The sequence below is a fragment of the Xiphophorus maculatus genome, chromosome 18 (genome assembly GCF_002775205.1).
Source record: "Xiphophorus maculatus strain JP 163 A chromosome 18, X_maculatus-5.0-male, whole genome shotgun sequence".
In the NCBI taxonomy this organism is placed as follows: Eukaryota; Metazoa; Chordata; class Actinopteri; order Cyprinodontiformes; family Poeciliidae; genus Xiphophorus; species Xiphophorus maculatus.
In genome coordinates, this window is record NC_036460.1 from 8856503 (window position 1) to 8874624 (window position 18122).

Sequence of the window (18122 nt, forward strand, 5' to 3'; positions counted from 1 at the left end):
TGTTCAGCAGAATAATATCAGCAAAACATTTTAATAATTTCCCAAGCCAATGAAGTTAATTTGAGATCAGATATAAAGAAAGCAATCAGTGGGAATTTCAAGCCTTTTTCTGTACAAAGTCTCAGACGTGACATGTGACTCTACAAACAAGGAGCTCGGCCACAGCATACATTACATCATCCTTGGTCTGGAAACACCCTGAGCATGGTGGTGATCCTCAGAGAACAATGCAAACAAGCTAACAAGTATATACACACAGCTCTGGAAAAAATTAAGAGACCACGTAAAATTATGAATTTCTCTGACTTTACTTTTTATAGGTATATGTTTGAGTAAAATGAACATTGTTCTTTTATTCTATGAACTACTGACAACATGTCTCCAAAATTCAAAGCAAAAATGTTGTATTTATTTGCAGAAAATGAGAAATGGTCAAACTAATGAAAGCATGCAGTGATTTCAGATCTCAAATAATGCAAAGAAAACAAGTTCATACTCATTTAGAAACAACAATACTAATATTTAACTCAGGGATATGTATATCATGTATATCTTATAGACAGACAGATAGATAGTGGGTCCGCAGGACATGGTGTTTGTTGGAGAAGTGATGATTCAAATGTGAGTCAAATGCTAAGATACACACATATATACACAGACACATATTTTGTACTTCTATCTATCTGAGGACTTTTTGTTGCCCACATTAATTTTAGGAACTACATTTATGCCTAATCCAGACATTTTCCCTAACTCTAACCATTCCTAACCGTAACCTTAAAAAAACTTTTTTATACCATACCTCTAAACCTAACTAGTAGAGACCATTCCAATTGAAAAAAGGAGAGCAGGAAAATGTCCTCACTTTCCATAAATTACCCCCCTTTATTGGTAAAAGTGGTTATAATGGTCGTCCATATGTAGCATATACAAGGATACATACATGCGCACATGTGTACATATAAAGTAATGTAGTTTTGAGAATCATCCTCTTTACTTAAAAAAATGCCACATTCGTGTTGGTCTGAGAACAATGTGGGTGGATATTTATATTTCCCTGACTTTTTTTTAACTGGACCACACATCCCAGTAATAAGACAACTCTTTGAGAAGGCTTTGCTTCAGACTGTGCAGAAACAGTAAATTGTAATTATGGCCCATCAATGATCTATTTTAGTTTAAAGTTAAGCTAAAAATGCACTTGTTTAGACCTGTTTTTAGCATTGTGACACTTTTATGTTTCCACCAATGTCACTTTCTTTTGTTTTTATCGGTTTTTACTCTAGACAGTTTTTATTACTACACTGATGTAAAGCACTTCGGTTAAGTCATTATTCTAAAATGCAAAACAAGTCAAATTTGATGGATTCATTGAGTAAAACTGCTTTTGGTGAGAAGAAGGTCAGACAATCTTTACTTTGTTAGTGTTGTACAGTGAAGTATGCTTTGCATTGCAAATGTATATCTGTTGAACTTTTCTTTTTACATTTTAACCACAAAGGTACATGGATTTTGTAAGGAATTGAGATAATCAAACACAAAATGGCACATGTTAATGCCAAAATTATCCATGACTCTGGCATATTTAGGTTTAGAATCATATTTATTCAATGAAGCGTTTGACAAAATGTTGTATTTAGATTTTAGACCAATGTTTCAGAAAAATAAAATAACTTGATTAACATCCAGATGGGCCTAATAAATTTAGATAAATAATTTTACTCTGAATTATCAAACTCCCAGTGCATGTATGACTTAACTTCTTGAAGAACGAATTCAATAGATTAAGAAAAACTTGATACATTTTTCTGGTATCTGAAACAACATCATAAAACAAATATCCTAATAGAGGTTCAGGGCTTAAGTTTTGAAAACCAGGAGAGAGGAAAGCTCAGCGAAAAGCAGATTAAACTGATGGTCTCATACTATTGACTATTAGTTGTGCTTCTGTGAGTGGACATCACGCTGCGAGTGGCTGCCTGCTGAGAGAGCATTTCAGTCCAATTATATAAGTGAGCAACTGTTTAAAAGGCTGTATTTTACTTCCTGTTTAGCAGAATATCTTTCTGCATGTAATTATGTAGTTATAGGAAGAAAAAATCTGTTCAATTCAATTCAGAAATACTTTATTTGATCCCAAAGGGAAATCAAAATAAAACAAATGTCTGTTCTGCTAAATAATGTTGAAAAATAAGCAAGTTTAACATTATCAGCAAATTAAACTTGCACCTTTACACACCTGTAAGCAGAATATATGTATTTCACGAGAGAGAGTCTAAACAGTCTAAACAATGTGTTTGTTTACTTTTTGTAGGAGTGCAGTTGTAGCTCATCCCAGCAGCTCCTGCTCTGATTGGCTGAAAGGGAACTGACCTTCAGGCAGTGTGGACAGCAGACCTGACGCAGCAGCTGCACAATACCGGCTCTGTGCTGCTGTCTGTCACTGTTTTATCAGAGCTGAACACGCTGACTTATTAAAGATCAGTGTCCAAAGGGTTCAGAAATTCTGAATCTCATTGTCAGAATGTTAAAATGTATCTTATGAACAGCAGAAAACATATTCAGCCTGAATATTTTGTAGAATGGGCAACAAAAAAACATATTTATTTTGTTTTGTGAACAAAACAATAAATTGTGTTTTTTTAAACATCCTTGGACATTCACTACTTAGTTTTTCCATTTTGTAATCTGTTATAAAACACTATGTAAAAGCTGATATTAGCTGAAAATATCCATTGCAGATGTACTGCTACAACTGGGCCTTTATCACTGTACCAAAGTGACCCACAGTGAGGATTATGCAATATCATCAGGAGAGGGTTCAACGTTGAGCATGTGGACACTTTGCTTTATGGTATCTCATTTCAAGCTAATGTAACTGAAATATGGATTTGTTTCACTTCCTATTCCACAGTTTATTATAGTCTGGTTCACACATTCACAGATTTATACTGAAAGCGATTAGTTTCAATATCCTCACAGTGTACTATTGTTGCTCTTATATTTCACTTTTAGCAGAGTATTGCACTGATAAAAAGCAGGAAGACGTTCCATCCCAACCTTGTAGGTTGAGTGGAGGGCAGTGAAGCTGTTGGCTCTGGACAGAACATACACCAAGCTGAACCTCCTCTAATCCTATTACCGTAACCTTCCATTAAATAAGACCTATTGGGACAAAGGGCTGGACTGTGATTTTTCAGCAGACATCTGAAAAATCTCCATCAGTAAAGTTAGCTTAGGTATAACAGAAAACAAAATCTCTGAGCATCTTTCTTATTGTTAGTAACTCTAAGAACTGCTCCCAAAAATGAATGTAAGCTGTTTGCAGTGATGAACTCTTGTTACAAGAAGTATTTTGGTAATTCTTTTCCAACTTTGCAGCACAAGGGTAATTTCATTCAATCCTCAAGAAGGAAAAAGCATGTCATGTCGCAGACCACAACAACATTGAGCTCTAAAGTTAGACTTGCAGCAGAGTTGTAATCTCAGTCAGCCATCTCCGTTTGCTGAACACAACAACAAGAGACAAGCTGCTACTCACTTCCACTCAGTGATTTCAACAGGGACTTGATGCTGATTTCAAAGAAGCCCGAGTCCTGCTGGCTGGTCATGGTCGCAGCTTCCTCCTTTCCCCTTTCCCCCCTTCAGCAGAATCAGCAGCGGCGGCGGTTGAGCTGGGAGCAGCGTGGACCGTCACCTCTCTGTGACGCACACAGCGCTGCGCTGACGAGACCCCGAGAAAACACCGGAGCACTGCTTTACTTTCCCACTCCTATCTGGTCCTGTCCTTGACTATAAGTCCCATTACCATCCCTCTTCTTCTCCCTCCCTCCTCACTCTCTCAACATCTCTCTGTCCCTCCAAAGCTTTGGCAGGCAGTGGGCGGCAACACAAGCTGCCTTTAAATAACTGCGCGGAGGCTGAGAGTGCAGGAAGCAATCCTCTTAGTGGAGCGCGGTTAATAATAACTACTGTTTTCTCTGAGCACAGGGCCTGGTGATGAGGACAGCAATGCATTTGGTTATTATAGCGTGACTGGCACAGTCTTACAGGTCGTCAGCGTTGGAGAAATTAAGGTATTTGGGAAGCATGAGATATTATAGGAAACGGAAGTGATCGGTAAACTCACATTATTCAGATAAAGTGCATCAGAGCAGGAGGAAACTGAAGGTCTTCTACACGATAAATCCTCACAGCACCATATTTAAGAAATAATGTTTAATTAATTTGTTTGTACAAATAGAGACTAACCCTGTGTCGGATAATAACTAGTTTTTACTACGTGAGCAAGTCAGGGTATTTTCATCTGATTAATAGTCATGGTCAAGTTTATTTGTGTAGCACATTTTGGCAACAAGGCAGTCAGCAGAGTGCTTTACATAATAAAAACATCAGATTGCCACCATGAAGCAAGGGACTGATGATGACATTTTGTCAAATGTCATCATCAAAATCATCAACCACATGCAGCTCAAATATGTGGATCAGTGTTCCACCTATATTGATCAAAGGGAGCTTCAAGCAGGTGGGTGTTTAGCCTTGATTTAAATGAAGCCATGTCAGATGTACTACACCAAACTTGGTCAACACCACGTTTGCGTTAATGTTTTCTTGTAATTATACAATCTTCAGAGCAATGTATTCATGCCAGTATTCTTAGAATGGTACAGAGCTGCTAAATCCATCTACAGTGATGAGACTAAGGGTATGAGTGGAGGAGGCACAATGGACTACAACAGAAGTGAAAGAAGGCAGCTGCTTTCAACTCTAATTTTACTAGGATGTAAACATTGTTAAAAAAAAACATCTGAAAAACCACAACTTTCAACATAAAATCTCTACATAGCAGTCATACTGTCTACAGTGGGCTTCTGTAACAGGCTCAATGTTAACTAGCCAAATAAAAAAAACACATCTAATGGTAAATTTCTCAGATTATAATGTAATCCCCATACATTTAAATGGATGACATTTTTTGGCTTATTTCTAGAATAAAATAAATCTAAATATAACCCGTGGCTGCACAGATGTCTGGACTGCGGGATGGATCAGAGGCCTCAGTCCAACATCTGCTCCAAGAGCGACGTCTGTATCTGAACTGATACGGAAACTGAATCTGATAAGCCCCAATTTTACTCTTTTATAATATCTTTCACAAGTTCAGAGCACAAATTAGTATCTTAAACTTTGGCTCAATGTGTTTGCTCAATAAATACAATAACAGAAATGGGACAAAAATATAGGACAAGATATTCTTGCTACTTTTTCATGCAAGATAATATTCAGTATAATGGCATAACACTTTCATAATTTATTTATGAGCAGATTTGGCTGGCCTGATTAAATACAGACAGTGCTGAACACAACTGAGGTAACCCTGACTAGAAACTACCGTATTTTTCGGACTATAAGCCGCTACTTTTCCCCCACGCTTTGAACCATGCGGCTTATAGTCCGGTGTGGCTTTTCTGTGGATTTTTCTTCAACCACCAGGGGGCTCTTTAGCAGGAAATGAATCATTGGAAGTCAAAATTGGAAATAAAAGAAGAAAGTGTTAATTTTCATTTAGAACAAGCACATGCAAAAAAAATTGATAATAACAGTGATTGAAGGATGTAATAATTAAGTTTTTTAAATTTGGAAACCAGTTATATGTTATTATTGAATAGGGGAAATAGGAGTTAAAGCTGCTGTGTGTCTTGTCAAAGAGTGATTCAGCATTAATACACAAAAAACCCATCTAATACATAATACATTTTAAAATAATAACTTAAATAATGTGTTAATAATTCATTATTTGTTTCCATTTAGACACAACATATCAAGATGAAAAATACCCCCTGATTCTGCCTTATCTATTTTATTTATAGGTGAGGCAGCCTTATCTATAAATAAAATAGATAAGGCAGAATGAAAATGTTTTTTCATTTTGTTGTCTTATGCTGAAAAATCTCCAAATATTTTAGCAGCTTTCATATGCCTGATTTTAAAAGCAGCATCAAACGCAAATATTCTTTAACAACTTATCTTTTTATCACTTTTGATGTTCATACAAATATAATTTGTAGATAATATGTAAAATTGTGCCACCAAAAGAAAGTTTAATCTTCTTTTAGAAAATGGCAGAAGTATTAAAATAAATAATCATGAAACCAGATGTCTTGACCTAAATGTACGATGAAAACATCCTTCAATAGCCCATCCATGCTGCCTCTCTGCGCTCTTAGTGTAATCCTATCAGAGCTCTGTCTGTCCATCAAGTGACAGCCACTTGACCTTGATTACATAACGCTCCGTGATGTAGAAGCTTTCACTGATGCTGGCACAGTTTGCTGAGCACAAATTTCAGCACTCAGTTGTCATGATTTTAATAAACAAAGACCTGTTAGCCTTCTCCTGGGGAATATCAGTCAGGCAGAATAATATTATTCCTCATATGTCTTAAACAGCAATTCATTAGTCATGCTTTCACCAAACAATCCTGATTTCTTCATGTATTCTTGGCTAATTTTTATGTTCCTCCTATGACGGGACTACAAACATAAACACTCATTTGTGTAGACTTTGCTTTCACAGAACAAATAAATGTAAAAACATTGACTAACAAAGAAAAATAATCTGCTGCAGTTTCCTTGATGGAGGTCACAATTTTAAATCCATCTGTAAAATAGTTCTAATTTTTGCCATAGTTTATAATAACTGCACTTTAAATTGTGCCCCCTATTGATTTTTTAATATGGAATAACACATTCTGACTTAGTGTACATTTTGTGTGCAAATTTGTATTCTTGGACTTGAACATTATTTTGTTGATTGAATCTTTACTTCCAATAATTATTTTTGAGCTGTTAAAAAGAAACTAAATCGAAATGGAGATTTCCCCATGGATCTGGGCCATGTGACTGTTTCAACAAATCCCTCAATTACTGATAAGTGCAGGAGTGACAGCTTAAATGACAGTCATTGAATTTAAGTAAATATAGAAACAGTCTGAAATGTTAGCTTAGCACTTCCTTCAGTTACCTGCTCCAGATAAAACAATTCCTCAGCAGAATCAAGATGGAAGTTTAATGAAGACTAAGTGGTGTCATGAATATGTACACCTTATGCTATTGGACTTTCAACCTTTTAAATAGTATTCATTTTTATTAACTTAAAGAAATTATGGAGTGTGTATTGAAAACTCATATAATTCAGATAATATCGGGTAGTAAATAAATCTGTAAAAATAAGCCTTATGTAAGGCCTGCAATAACACACCTGTCCTCTTACTGTACTAATATTGTTCTCACAAACTGTGGCAAGTCGACGACTTTACAAAGTAAGCAGAATAACTTAGAATAATAAGTTTTAGAATAGACGTCAATAAAACACCTCAGTTTACTCCAAAAATATTTTCTTATTGCATGTTTCTTCAGATGTTGATGGCAACTTTGACCTCTCAGCACACATTCCCCCATACTACAAATTATTGGCATAATAAACATTATGTAAATTTGATTTTCTGTATCAAAATCTTGATTAATTCTTAAACCAGCTCATACTATTTGGATGATGTGGTTGTTGGAGAAATAGTTTGACTCTTTCCTGAAGTTGAAGGCAAAGCATGTTTCTTTCCCTCTAAGCAGATTTTTACTAATCATCGGGAAATGCTTTCCTTATTATGCCAAGCCAAACCTCTCATTCCTGGAGGAAACAGTCTGTTGGATTCTTTAAACACAGAACAGAGTTCCCTTCTATAACTGATTTTTCATTGATAATCTGATGTGCCTGACTCATCTAGTTAGATGGATGAGAATCTCTGTACAAAAATTTGAGCATTTATCCTCTTAAACATTAGACAAATCTCTGAGTTATGTCCCTAGAGAAAACCTTAGCTCTTGGCAGCTCACAATGGGAAAAAAACGTGGCTTTCCATTGCGTAGATCAGAGACTGTCAGATTCTAGATTCATATTCAAATCATCACTAAAGACTAGGTTAACCTGGACCGAGTCAAAAATTCATGACTTGAGACTAGCAACAGCTATGTGGAAACGTGAGCACAGCGTAGAACAATGATGTAATAAATACATTTTTTAAAACCAAACAGTTCAGGAAACAGAACAACCTTTTCTGTAAATTTTACCCACACAATTAGAACTGCAAAGAAATATGTTATGAACCAAATTATCAACAAAGTGCTTATCAAAACAGAGAGGAAGCTAACATAAGCCTTGCAAGTCAGCAAATATTGTCTTTTGAAAAGATTCTGATCAGAGTTAGATGCATATGTACCAAAGGCTTTTGCCTAGTTATATATGTGCTGGATGCTCACTAGAAGTGCAAACATTTAAGTTTTATCACAAAAATACACTCTAAACAGGAGAGTACTATTAATGTTTTCACATCACCTAAAAAGCAGCATTAAACCTTTTGTACAACACATCTCTCACAGAGAATTGAAGTGACTGTTTATCAAAAAAAGATGCAGCTATGATTAAATTCAGTCAGTATATATGATGTAAAACCTTAATCAGAGTTATCTGCCCCGTTGCTACAACAAAACCAAGAAAGCAACGTTTGGTGATGTAGCGGATAGAATCAGAAGCTGAACCGCCTCAGTCACACTCTCATAGTATCATAATATATTGACACCTTTTTCTGTAGTCTGTTGTACACTTAAAACATCAAGTCAGTACATTAAATATAGATTGCAGACTATAAAAAATATTGTAAACCTCTTTTTCCAGTTTAAAGTAAGTGGGCAAAGCCACAAACACATTAAATACTTATTAAAAGTATTATCAAGCTCTGATGGAGTTGAGGAATGTGAGGTATGTCTGTCCGGTTGGGCCATTTCTGTGGTTATCAAGTTGAAACTCTTTAATCCCTCCCTCTCTGTTTCCCCTCCTTCCTCTCTAAATGTGATCGTTTTAATTCAAGTTATTGCTTGTTTTTGTGACTCATATTCTCTAGAAGGTGGATATGGTTAGAAATTTGGGGAAGTATAGTACGATATAGGGCTAACTTGTGACAGTGAGGCAAACTATATAGAAAATGTGCACTGTATTGCATCAGTGTCTGAGTCCATTATTAACAACCCACTAGATTCCTGTGTAAAGATGACACGTACTATAGGGAGGTGAGGAATTTCCCAAAGTGATGCGAATAGCAACAGAAGTACCAGTAAGGCGGTTCTTCATTATTAAAATCTAAATTTTTACCAATTGAAAAACAATATCTTACAGTTTAGAACAGGACCTACTTTCAAGAATGGTGGGCCTCTTCTTCTGCCGCATCTTTTTAAACTTCCCTCTGAAATCTTTGGGTGGAAATGGATCCAGGGGTGAACTGGCAATGTGGCTCAGGATGACTTCACCCACTTCCTTGGAATGACTTGTTTCCATCTCAGCAGTGTCTTTCACAGGATCTTCTTCTAAAGACATGTTGAATGGCAGGAAGCCCTAAGGTGGTTCTTCAGGTCTTTTAATAGACTCATTGGAAGCAGCTTCAATGTTTTCCAATAGTCACTGGTGCCAATGGTCCACTTACTTTTCTTCTGCCAACTATAATCTTGACTTTAGAGATGCAGCCAACCTCCTCAGTTTCAGCCTCTTGATACGTTTTAACCTCTGCACTTGTCAGGGAAGTCCAGCAACAGTAGCATTCATGCACCGGGTAGTTATTGGATTACTTGAGGAGCCCCTCCTCTTTTCAGCAAAAAAGGCAAGAGGCACAGAGGAGAGGGGCAAAGTCATGACTAAAGAGGGTGGGAGAAGGATAAAGAGAAACTGCTCTGACAGCTCCAACATCCCTGCCTACTGTAAGCTCAGGAGGCCATCCTGAATAAATATCCTGTATTTGTCTTGAGTCCACACATCAAAAATCCAAACAGGCATGTTCTGCTCCTTGGAAAACACATCCCTTCTCTAAAAGGTTTGACAACCAAATAGAAACATCTTTATTTCCAAAACCTGTCTTCATTCTTAAGGCCTGCGATGTTCTTTTTCTAAGCAGCACTGAAGCCATAAATCCAGAGAAAGCTTTGCAAAGACTGCAGCTCAGTCTACATGGACTTTTTTCTCTTCCTTTTAAACCGCTAAGTGGACACACCTACATCATGAACCAGTTTTTCCTAGTCTGAGAGACATCAGTAAGACAAACAGCCAGTGTACGTCCGTAACATGAAGGCGTTTTCAGTTTTAGGAGGAAACTCAAGCAGGGTGAAACAAAATGGACACACACACTTTTCTTTATGCTGCTGGTACAAAGCTCCAGGAGGAAATTAGGTACAAAATGATAAGAATTATTTTTAAACTTCACTGAACGCACACACAAATAAATAAAGGTGATTCTTAAAACAGTTCATAATAGGATTCACATGGAAACACGTTTCTCTGTTCAGTAAAGTTTGACAAAGAAAAAAGAAGCCAAAAAGAAAACATTTTCCAAATAAAATCTCGTAAGAAGAATAAGAACTGCATGAGAATCTGGATCATTGCAACCTGTAGATAGTAAAGAGGAAATACTTGAAAGGAAAACCTTTCTAATTAAACATAATTGTACTATGTTTATTTGAAATTTGCCCTTTTAACTTTTTATGAATACAAAGTAATGAAATCGCTCAATACCTGAAAAGCAATGGTCCAAGAAGCTGAGAAGGGATGTTTTGATTTGATTATGATACAGTTAAAGTGTGCCCCCTAGTGACAAGTCAGATTTGAGTCAACATCATTTGTCAACTTCTGGAGTCACACATTTTAAAAACTAGAAGTACAAAGCAGCTATTTTGGACATGCAGCAGCAACACATTAGCATAAAATGGGATTCTCTTTAACAGTCTTTGCTTTTTAAGATATCTGTGCATTTTATTTTGCTAGAGATAGACTCAATTTCATTTGCATTGCATATATAAAAATGATTGATGTAAACCAAAGTGCTTCATAGCCAAACTACACATCATAAAAAACATTTGTGAAAAAAATTGTTTTTTATGAGATATAATTACATAAAGCAATGGAGAAAAAGTTAAATAATAATTATATAAAATATATACAAAATATAATATGTAACATATTTTTATCTGTTTGTTTGAATTAAGCCAAATGACTGGATACTTAAAGATCTTAAGCAGAGGTTTACATGAACGCATTGTCAACCAGTGTGTAAATGAAAGAGAAAGATATTCTATCATCTTTATTTTTCTTAACAGTCAAAGAGTAAGCATTTCAGCTACATGAGATTCAACCTCATAAGTTTCACCCACAATGTGGTTATTCTGAACAGTATGTGACTCTGACGGCCCACAAGCCATGATGAATGGATTCTGTGGCTAAATCAAGCAGTGACCAGGAAAATGATTGTCTTCAGAACTTGAAATGGAACAAATCTGTTTATCTTCCTCAAAGCAGACTTTCATTTCACTGACTTTCACTCAACTGGCTAGGTTGAAATCTTTGTCGTGCTGATATTGCCTGAACTCCTTACCTCCAAAACCTTAACACATTTTCTCCTCTCAAACTCTGATCGGTCTCTTTTTCTCGCTCATTTCCACGGCTTATGCTCAACCTGCGTCATATCAAAGTCAAAGGAAACCAACTGCTGTCTGTTGAAGAAAACCAGACTGTCAGAAAGGAATAACAATCATATTTTGTTTTCTAAGAATTTTATTGTTTCAGCTAAATCTGCATAACACTTGTTTAATCAGTTTTAGTGAAGATAACTCAAAGTCTCCATTTTTCCCGTCCCATATGTACTGACTTTAACTTTGAAAATCTCTGATATTGTACTCCTCTTGGACATTTAATTCGGAAGTTGACTTTCTGTTCTCCTTGATGTTTTCTTGTCAGTTATTTTCAAGTTTCACTCTTCCTTCCATAATTAATGTATCAAATATTGTTCAGAAATCTAAATTGTCCACCTGCCAGCTTGACCTTCTCCCTACAGTGTTATTTAAAGTTTGTCTTCTTTCAGTGGTTTCTCTCATAATCACTATTATAAACTCTTAACTCTGAAATTATCCCTTGATCTCTGAAAACAGCTTCTACCTTTACTATTCTCAAAAGCCTGGTTCAGGTCAGATCCCAATAACTTTGATAATCTTCGCCCAATATAAAATTTTCCTTTTGTTTCAAAACTCCTTGAGAAAGTTGTTTCCTCCAAACTCTCACACCTCAATAAGCACAAGCTTTATGAACAATTTCAGTCTGGTTTGACAGAAACAGCTTTATTAAACATCACCAGTAAATGACCTTTTGATGGTAGCTGAAATACCATTTTGCATAATATCCTCCATAATAGATTGCCATCCACTGACATAAGTCATATTCCTCTCATCTGGTTTACCTCACACATTCTAAGCTGCATGCAGTTTATCTAACATCAATCCCAGTCTTTAAGCTTTTCATTTTTATAGTTTCTGTATGTGTGTCCCAGGATTCTGTAGTAGGGTTGCTTGTATTAATCATTTACATGCTTCCTCTTGGTCATATATTCCACAAGAGTAATACAAATTTTTATTGTTACGCAGATGACACCCTGCTCTACATTTCCTCCAAACCCAATTAATTCTTTCCACGTATCCTCCTTTGTGACTGTCTTATAAAATCGTGGTTTCTCCTCTAAGCTTGGGTAAACTTTACCATTTTAATTTGAACTCCTTTTTTGTGTGACCTGCTTTGCATCGCCACTGATTCGTGCGCTCTCACAGATTTTTGTTTGCCACTCATCTTATAGTTCCTACTGCCCATCTTGTCACTACGGGGAACAGAGTTTTCATCCGCTGTCCTCCTTGGCTCTGGATCTCCCTTGCTGTAGTGATTAGGAATATAGACTCTCTTCCCTCATTTGAATAACAGCTCAAACACACCTGTTCAATCAAGTAGAGTCACTACTTACATAAATTTCACTGTAGTCAATTGTTTTACTGACTTATTTTTTAAATAATTGCTTATTAATTCTGGAATTTTTTTTGTTTTTTTGCAAGATGACCTTAGATTTTAGAAAGAGAAAGAAGAAAACTGGTAAAGGCTGTAGTGCAGGTGGAGGCGTGGTGGACCTAACTGGTCTGATGAAACAGCTTTGTCCATTTTATGTAACAGAACTGTTGCTATTCTGCAACCCTTCCAGAAACATGTTGGATTCAGATTATTATTATATTGATCAGTCCGTCTATCTGTCCATCCATCATTGGATTTTTGGTTCTGTTGGTCCAGCAAAAAATATTCCTCACTCCAAAGACTTTCTCGAGACATTTCTAGGCCAAAAATGATGTATAAGCCTTTCAGCACGATCTGAAAGACATATACAGACATCCTATTGGTATCCCCTACTAGTACGAAGTCTTTTGAATTGGAGGTGGAGTGACCGCTCCCTCTAGAGCTCCTCTCTATCTCTTATGCCGAGTCCAGCCACTCTACAAAAAAATGCATTTTACTGGCTTGTATTTCCTAGCTTGTATTTGATCGTCCTGTTGTTTGTGATTTATATTTTATGGCCAAATGAGAGGGTTTTAACATTGATGGAAAGGTAAAAAGAGAGCTTTGCTTTGTGATTCACCTTTAAAAACAAAACACTGCAACTTCAATTTATCTGAACTTCAGCTTAGGTAGAAGCCAGATTTGGTGTATGATGTTCTAGTGTCTTAACCTTTGATCTTCATGTTGGGCAGATCAGGCCACTTGAACTAGAAAGAGAGCTGGGGACAGAAGGACATGGCTGCTGAAACCAATACCCCCTGGTGGAGCCAGAGGGCTGTTTCCATGGTGAGACACAGTTAGATCTGCACCAGCAGAGCAGAGCATGATGAATAATGGATGCACATAAGTTCCTAATGTTAGCGCAAACCAGCTGAAGGTTAATTCCAGCAATGCTGATGGACTCTTAAATGGCACACACATGCAACAAGTAGATTACACACACAAGTCACGGGAGGAATTGATGCTATGCAAAAACATCACAACTAATACGGATAGAATTTGGCGTGTATGGAAATACTACATTTGCAAACTTTACTGAATTGCTCAAACTGATTGACTTTACTTTGTTTTAAAGGAAGGCTCAACCAACAGCAAGTCAGCACTCACAGAGAGTAATTATGCAGTGGGTCGCATATTCTGTTCTCTGCTCCGATCAGCACACAAAAGCAGTATTCAAGGCTGCAAACAAGGCTACAAACAGCACCTGTTCCCCGATCTGGCTTCCTATTATCTGCCTGATAAGAGAGGAACCTCTTACTGGACACATACAATGCAGGTCCTGCAAAAGGAAAGATGAGCTGGACATTGAGTGCAGTCAGTTAAGGTGATTATGTTCTTAAGTATCAGTATAAATTCTCTGCCCACTTGTTTTGTTTTGAAAAATTTTTGATTGTTCCTGATGGAGGTTACAGAAAATTTTGTCTTTATTTGTTTACTCACAAATAAGCACAGCACAAATGCATTGACTTACTAAAATTATGATAAATATGGAGCTGTTTTGCTAAAAAAAAAAAACATCAATGCATCTAATGTCTTGATACATGCATAGTGTCAGTGAACACAACGTTTTAAAAATGATGGATCCTTTAAAATTCTGTTTGGGTTTCCCATCCAAAGCTATTTTGGTTCACAATGAAAAATGTTCAAAACATGTCTGATTTCCCAAGAGTGACAACCTTAAGTAAGTTGAACTAAACATTCAGCACCTAAGCACAAACAGGTTTGTTTTGTTTGCTTTGCAGAATAAAAACCAAACAATCACAGGAAGTGCCGTGCAGTGTGAGGTTGGAATATGTATGTGAGTCAACAGAAAAACAAACTGACATTCACATTCCTGTAGTGTTCAAAAAGGATGTAAATAACACATTTCTTTAAGGTATTGCCTGTCTTACACAATAACTGCAGAAACCAGAGGTACAGGTCCATTTGCGTATCTTAACAACAAGTGAGACTATAATTCAAAAATGTATACAGTACAGACCAAATGTTTGGACACACCTTCTAATTCAATGGGTTTTCATTATTTTCATGACTATTTATAAGGCAAGAAATCCCACTTATTAACCTGACAGGGCACAGCTATGAAGTGAAAACCATTTCAGGTGACGACCTCTTGAAGCTCATCAAGAAAATGCAGAGTGTGTGCAAAGCAGTAATCACAGCAAAAGGTTGATACTTTGAAGAAACTAGAATATAAGGGGTATTTTCAGTTGTTTTACACTTTTTTGTTTAGTGCATATTTCCACATGTGTTATTCATAGTTTTGATGCCTTCAGTGTGAATCTACAATGTCAATAGTCATGAAAATAAAGGAAACTCATTGAATTAAAAGGTGTGTCCAAACTTTTGGTCTGTACTGTATATATATATATATATATATATATATATATATATATATAAATATATATATATATATATATATATATATATATATATATAAACTGAAACACCTCTGTGTTTCAGTTTCATTGTCCAACCCCTGTATATATATACTGTATATACTGTAAATATATATATATATATATATATTAGTAATTTAGTTCCACAAGTGAAATTGATTGATTTCAAAGATTTCTCAAACACAAATTTTAAGTGTATTAGTTGCACACATATTTATTATTAGAGCTAAAACTATTTTTTTTTACTACAAAAACCTTCTGTGTAACCATGTAATGGCCAATCCAATCATGTAGATTATTTGTGATATGCAAGTTGTCCAGCATCTAGAGGAGAATGATGCCAGATCCAACAATACCAACATGTCATAGGCTTCTGTAAAGGAACCAATGTTCATCTTTGCAGTGAAACAGGCTGATGATCCAAACGTCACACTGCACTGATGTAGTATTTCAAGCTGAAGGAGCACCAAACAACTCAACATAGCATATAGAGATAAAATATAGTTTTTAATTGATTATATCTAATGCACTATTTGCTGTGAGTAACAAAATGTTGGGTTCTCATTACCTTTAGGCCATAATAACCAAAATCAACAAAGAATAAATGGCTCTGAAATTCTGATTTTTTAATTCAAATTCTATTTTCATTGGCAAAAGATAATTTGAGATCATACTTAAACCAAAGACAACAAAAGCAAAGCAAGTCAATCATCTAAAATCACTAAACCCTAGTCACAGTTCAGGATTTTTTTAGGGGAATTTATGTTTGAAAAGTATAGGCAATATTTTGTATCTTTTCTACAGTAAAATAACTCTTTTGGCATCTTCAGTTAGTATAAATTCAGATTAGTTATCCCCAAAGATGGATGCCACTGGCTTATCTGAGGATGACCAAGACCCAGGTGGACTTCTATCATCCTAACACAGTTCCAATCCGAACTGATCAAAAAGATTATAAAATTTCCAACTATACACTCTGTTTTACTTTTCTATATGGTTATGAAAATCCTACCACCAAAGGTGCGGTCAAAAAGTAGAAACAACCTTTTTGTTTTTTACTTAACCATTTTAGATCAAGAAAATTTTAATGTTAGACAAAGATTACCCGAATAAGTACTAACACCAGTTTTCCATGATGGTTTCTTTGATTCAGAGGAAAGACTAAAATAACCAACTTGACATTGTATGAGAAGTGCTAAAAGCCAAATATGTTATTTTATAGAGCAATGTATATAAATCCTACTTCGGTAATTTGCAATAAAATTGTATTTTTATTGTGTTGTGTCTGTACTTTCAACTGACTTAGGAAAAAGTACAAATTATGATTGCTTAGCTGGAAAAGCTGGATTGCTAAATACAATATTTCTTTTGGATTTAGCTTCTCACCTAAATGTAGGCTAACGGAAGATTGCATTGTGTTTAAACATTAATGCAACTGACACTTTCGTTTTGCTGCTTCACATGTGGACTTTGGAAGTTCTTAGCAACAGGAGACTAAACAAGGTCTTACATTGAAATGAGAAAACAAATACTTTATCCAAGGAGCCACTGACTGTAAATTCTATTGAGCAAATTTTCACTTTAAGGATTGTGAGCAGCAGAAAATAGGACACGTAAAAAGAATAAAAACCTCACATAGCTAATTAGTTTTTGTTTTCAATTGTAACTGAAAGGATTATGAAATACCTTCCAAAGCAGCTGGTGGCTCTATTTCTTGCTCTTCATCCCAACATGCGAACTGTAACCAAGTCTCAGCCTCAGAGTCCCTCCAGGAGCTCCACTTGTCAGGATGTCCTCTCTGTCGGTGTTCCTCCATCAGCTGAGCTCAGACAGACTCCACCCCCAGCAGCCTTCCAGCTCCTGGCCCTTCTGAATAATGAAAAACATGCAAAGCCTCGGCTTTCTTCAGTCTGCTCGCTGACCTGGTTCGGGGACATGTGAGCTGCTCTCAGACACATCTGCTGCTCTGTGGATAGCTAAGCGAGAGTGCTTTGACCGTTAAGCATGATTTCTAAAAGAAAAACAATGTTAATACAGCAAATATCACTGTAAAAAAAGGTTTGGGGTTGAATATTGAAGATTGTATTTGGGTTTCCAGGGAAAAGGTAAAGCTGTTCCAGTGTACACATCCAATAGCACAGAGAATACAGATGTCAATCTGTATAGAGATGGTCTTCATACAGACATAGCTATTGGCTGAGCAAAAGGACATTTTATAATCCAACAACTAAGTAAACAAATAAATAAATAAGGCAAATCAGGCTGTTTGGTTGATCGGTTAGTTGCACTGCTGTCTTGCAGCAAGATAGTCCTTGGGAATAGAAAGTAGTCTTTTTACCAGGATATTTCATGTTCCTTCCATTTGTTTGGATTAAATATATTTTCCTCAAAGCTGGACACATAAAACCCCTTAATGACACTGTCATTTTTTTTCTTCAATTTTAGCACCTTTGGCAGCAAATGCAGCTTTACATTTTCACAAATATGATACCACAAGCTTGGGTATCATATTCAAACCTATGTTTGAGAAGTTTTGCCCAGTCCTTGTTTCAAAACCTCTCAGGCTTCATCAGGTTGAATGGGTGCACAGTCATTTTGAGATCACTCCAGAAATATTAAATGGTTTTCAAGACTGGTTGGACTACCTCAAGGAGATTCTCAGAGTTGTCCTCAAGCCACTTCTTTAATTTCCTGGTCGTACAGTCGTACTACTAAAATATGCATAGTAACTCCAGCCTGTCAAAAACACTACAGACATGATTTTCA

General features: G+C 36.2%; 1 protein-coding gene across 12 annotated transcripts in view; it reads right to left on the reverse strand.

Annotated features, from left to right (window-relative positions):
• LOC102232009 (protein furry homolog) overlaps positions 1 to 17738 on the reverse strand; it is a 52852-nt gene extending 35114 nt beyond the window's left edge. For 8 of the 12 annotated variants that reach the window (XR_002754317.1, XM_023351067.1, XM_023351066.1 and 5 more), the window contains exon 1: positions 9246 to 9627. Coding sequence is in view for 11 of the 12 variants with exons in the window: in XM_023351067.1 (XP_023206835.1) it covers positions 9246 to 9426 (181 nt within the window). In the remaining variant the exon portion in view is untranslated. Of the gene's footprint in view, positions 1 to 3541; positions 3838 to 9245; positions 9628 to 17042 lie in introns of those variants that run through there. The other 4 variants (XM_023351074.1, XM_023351073.1, XM_023351070.1 and 1 more) reach the window with 3 other exon arrangements.
• Positions 17739 to 18122: the final 384 nt, after the last annotated feature.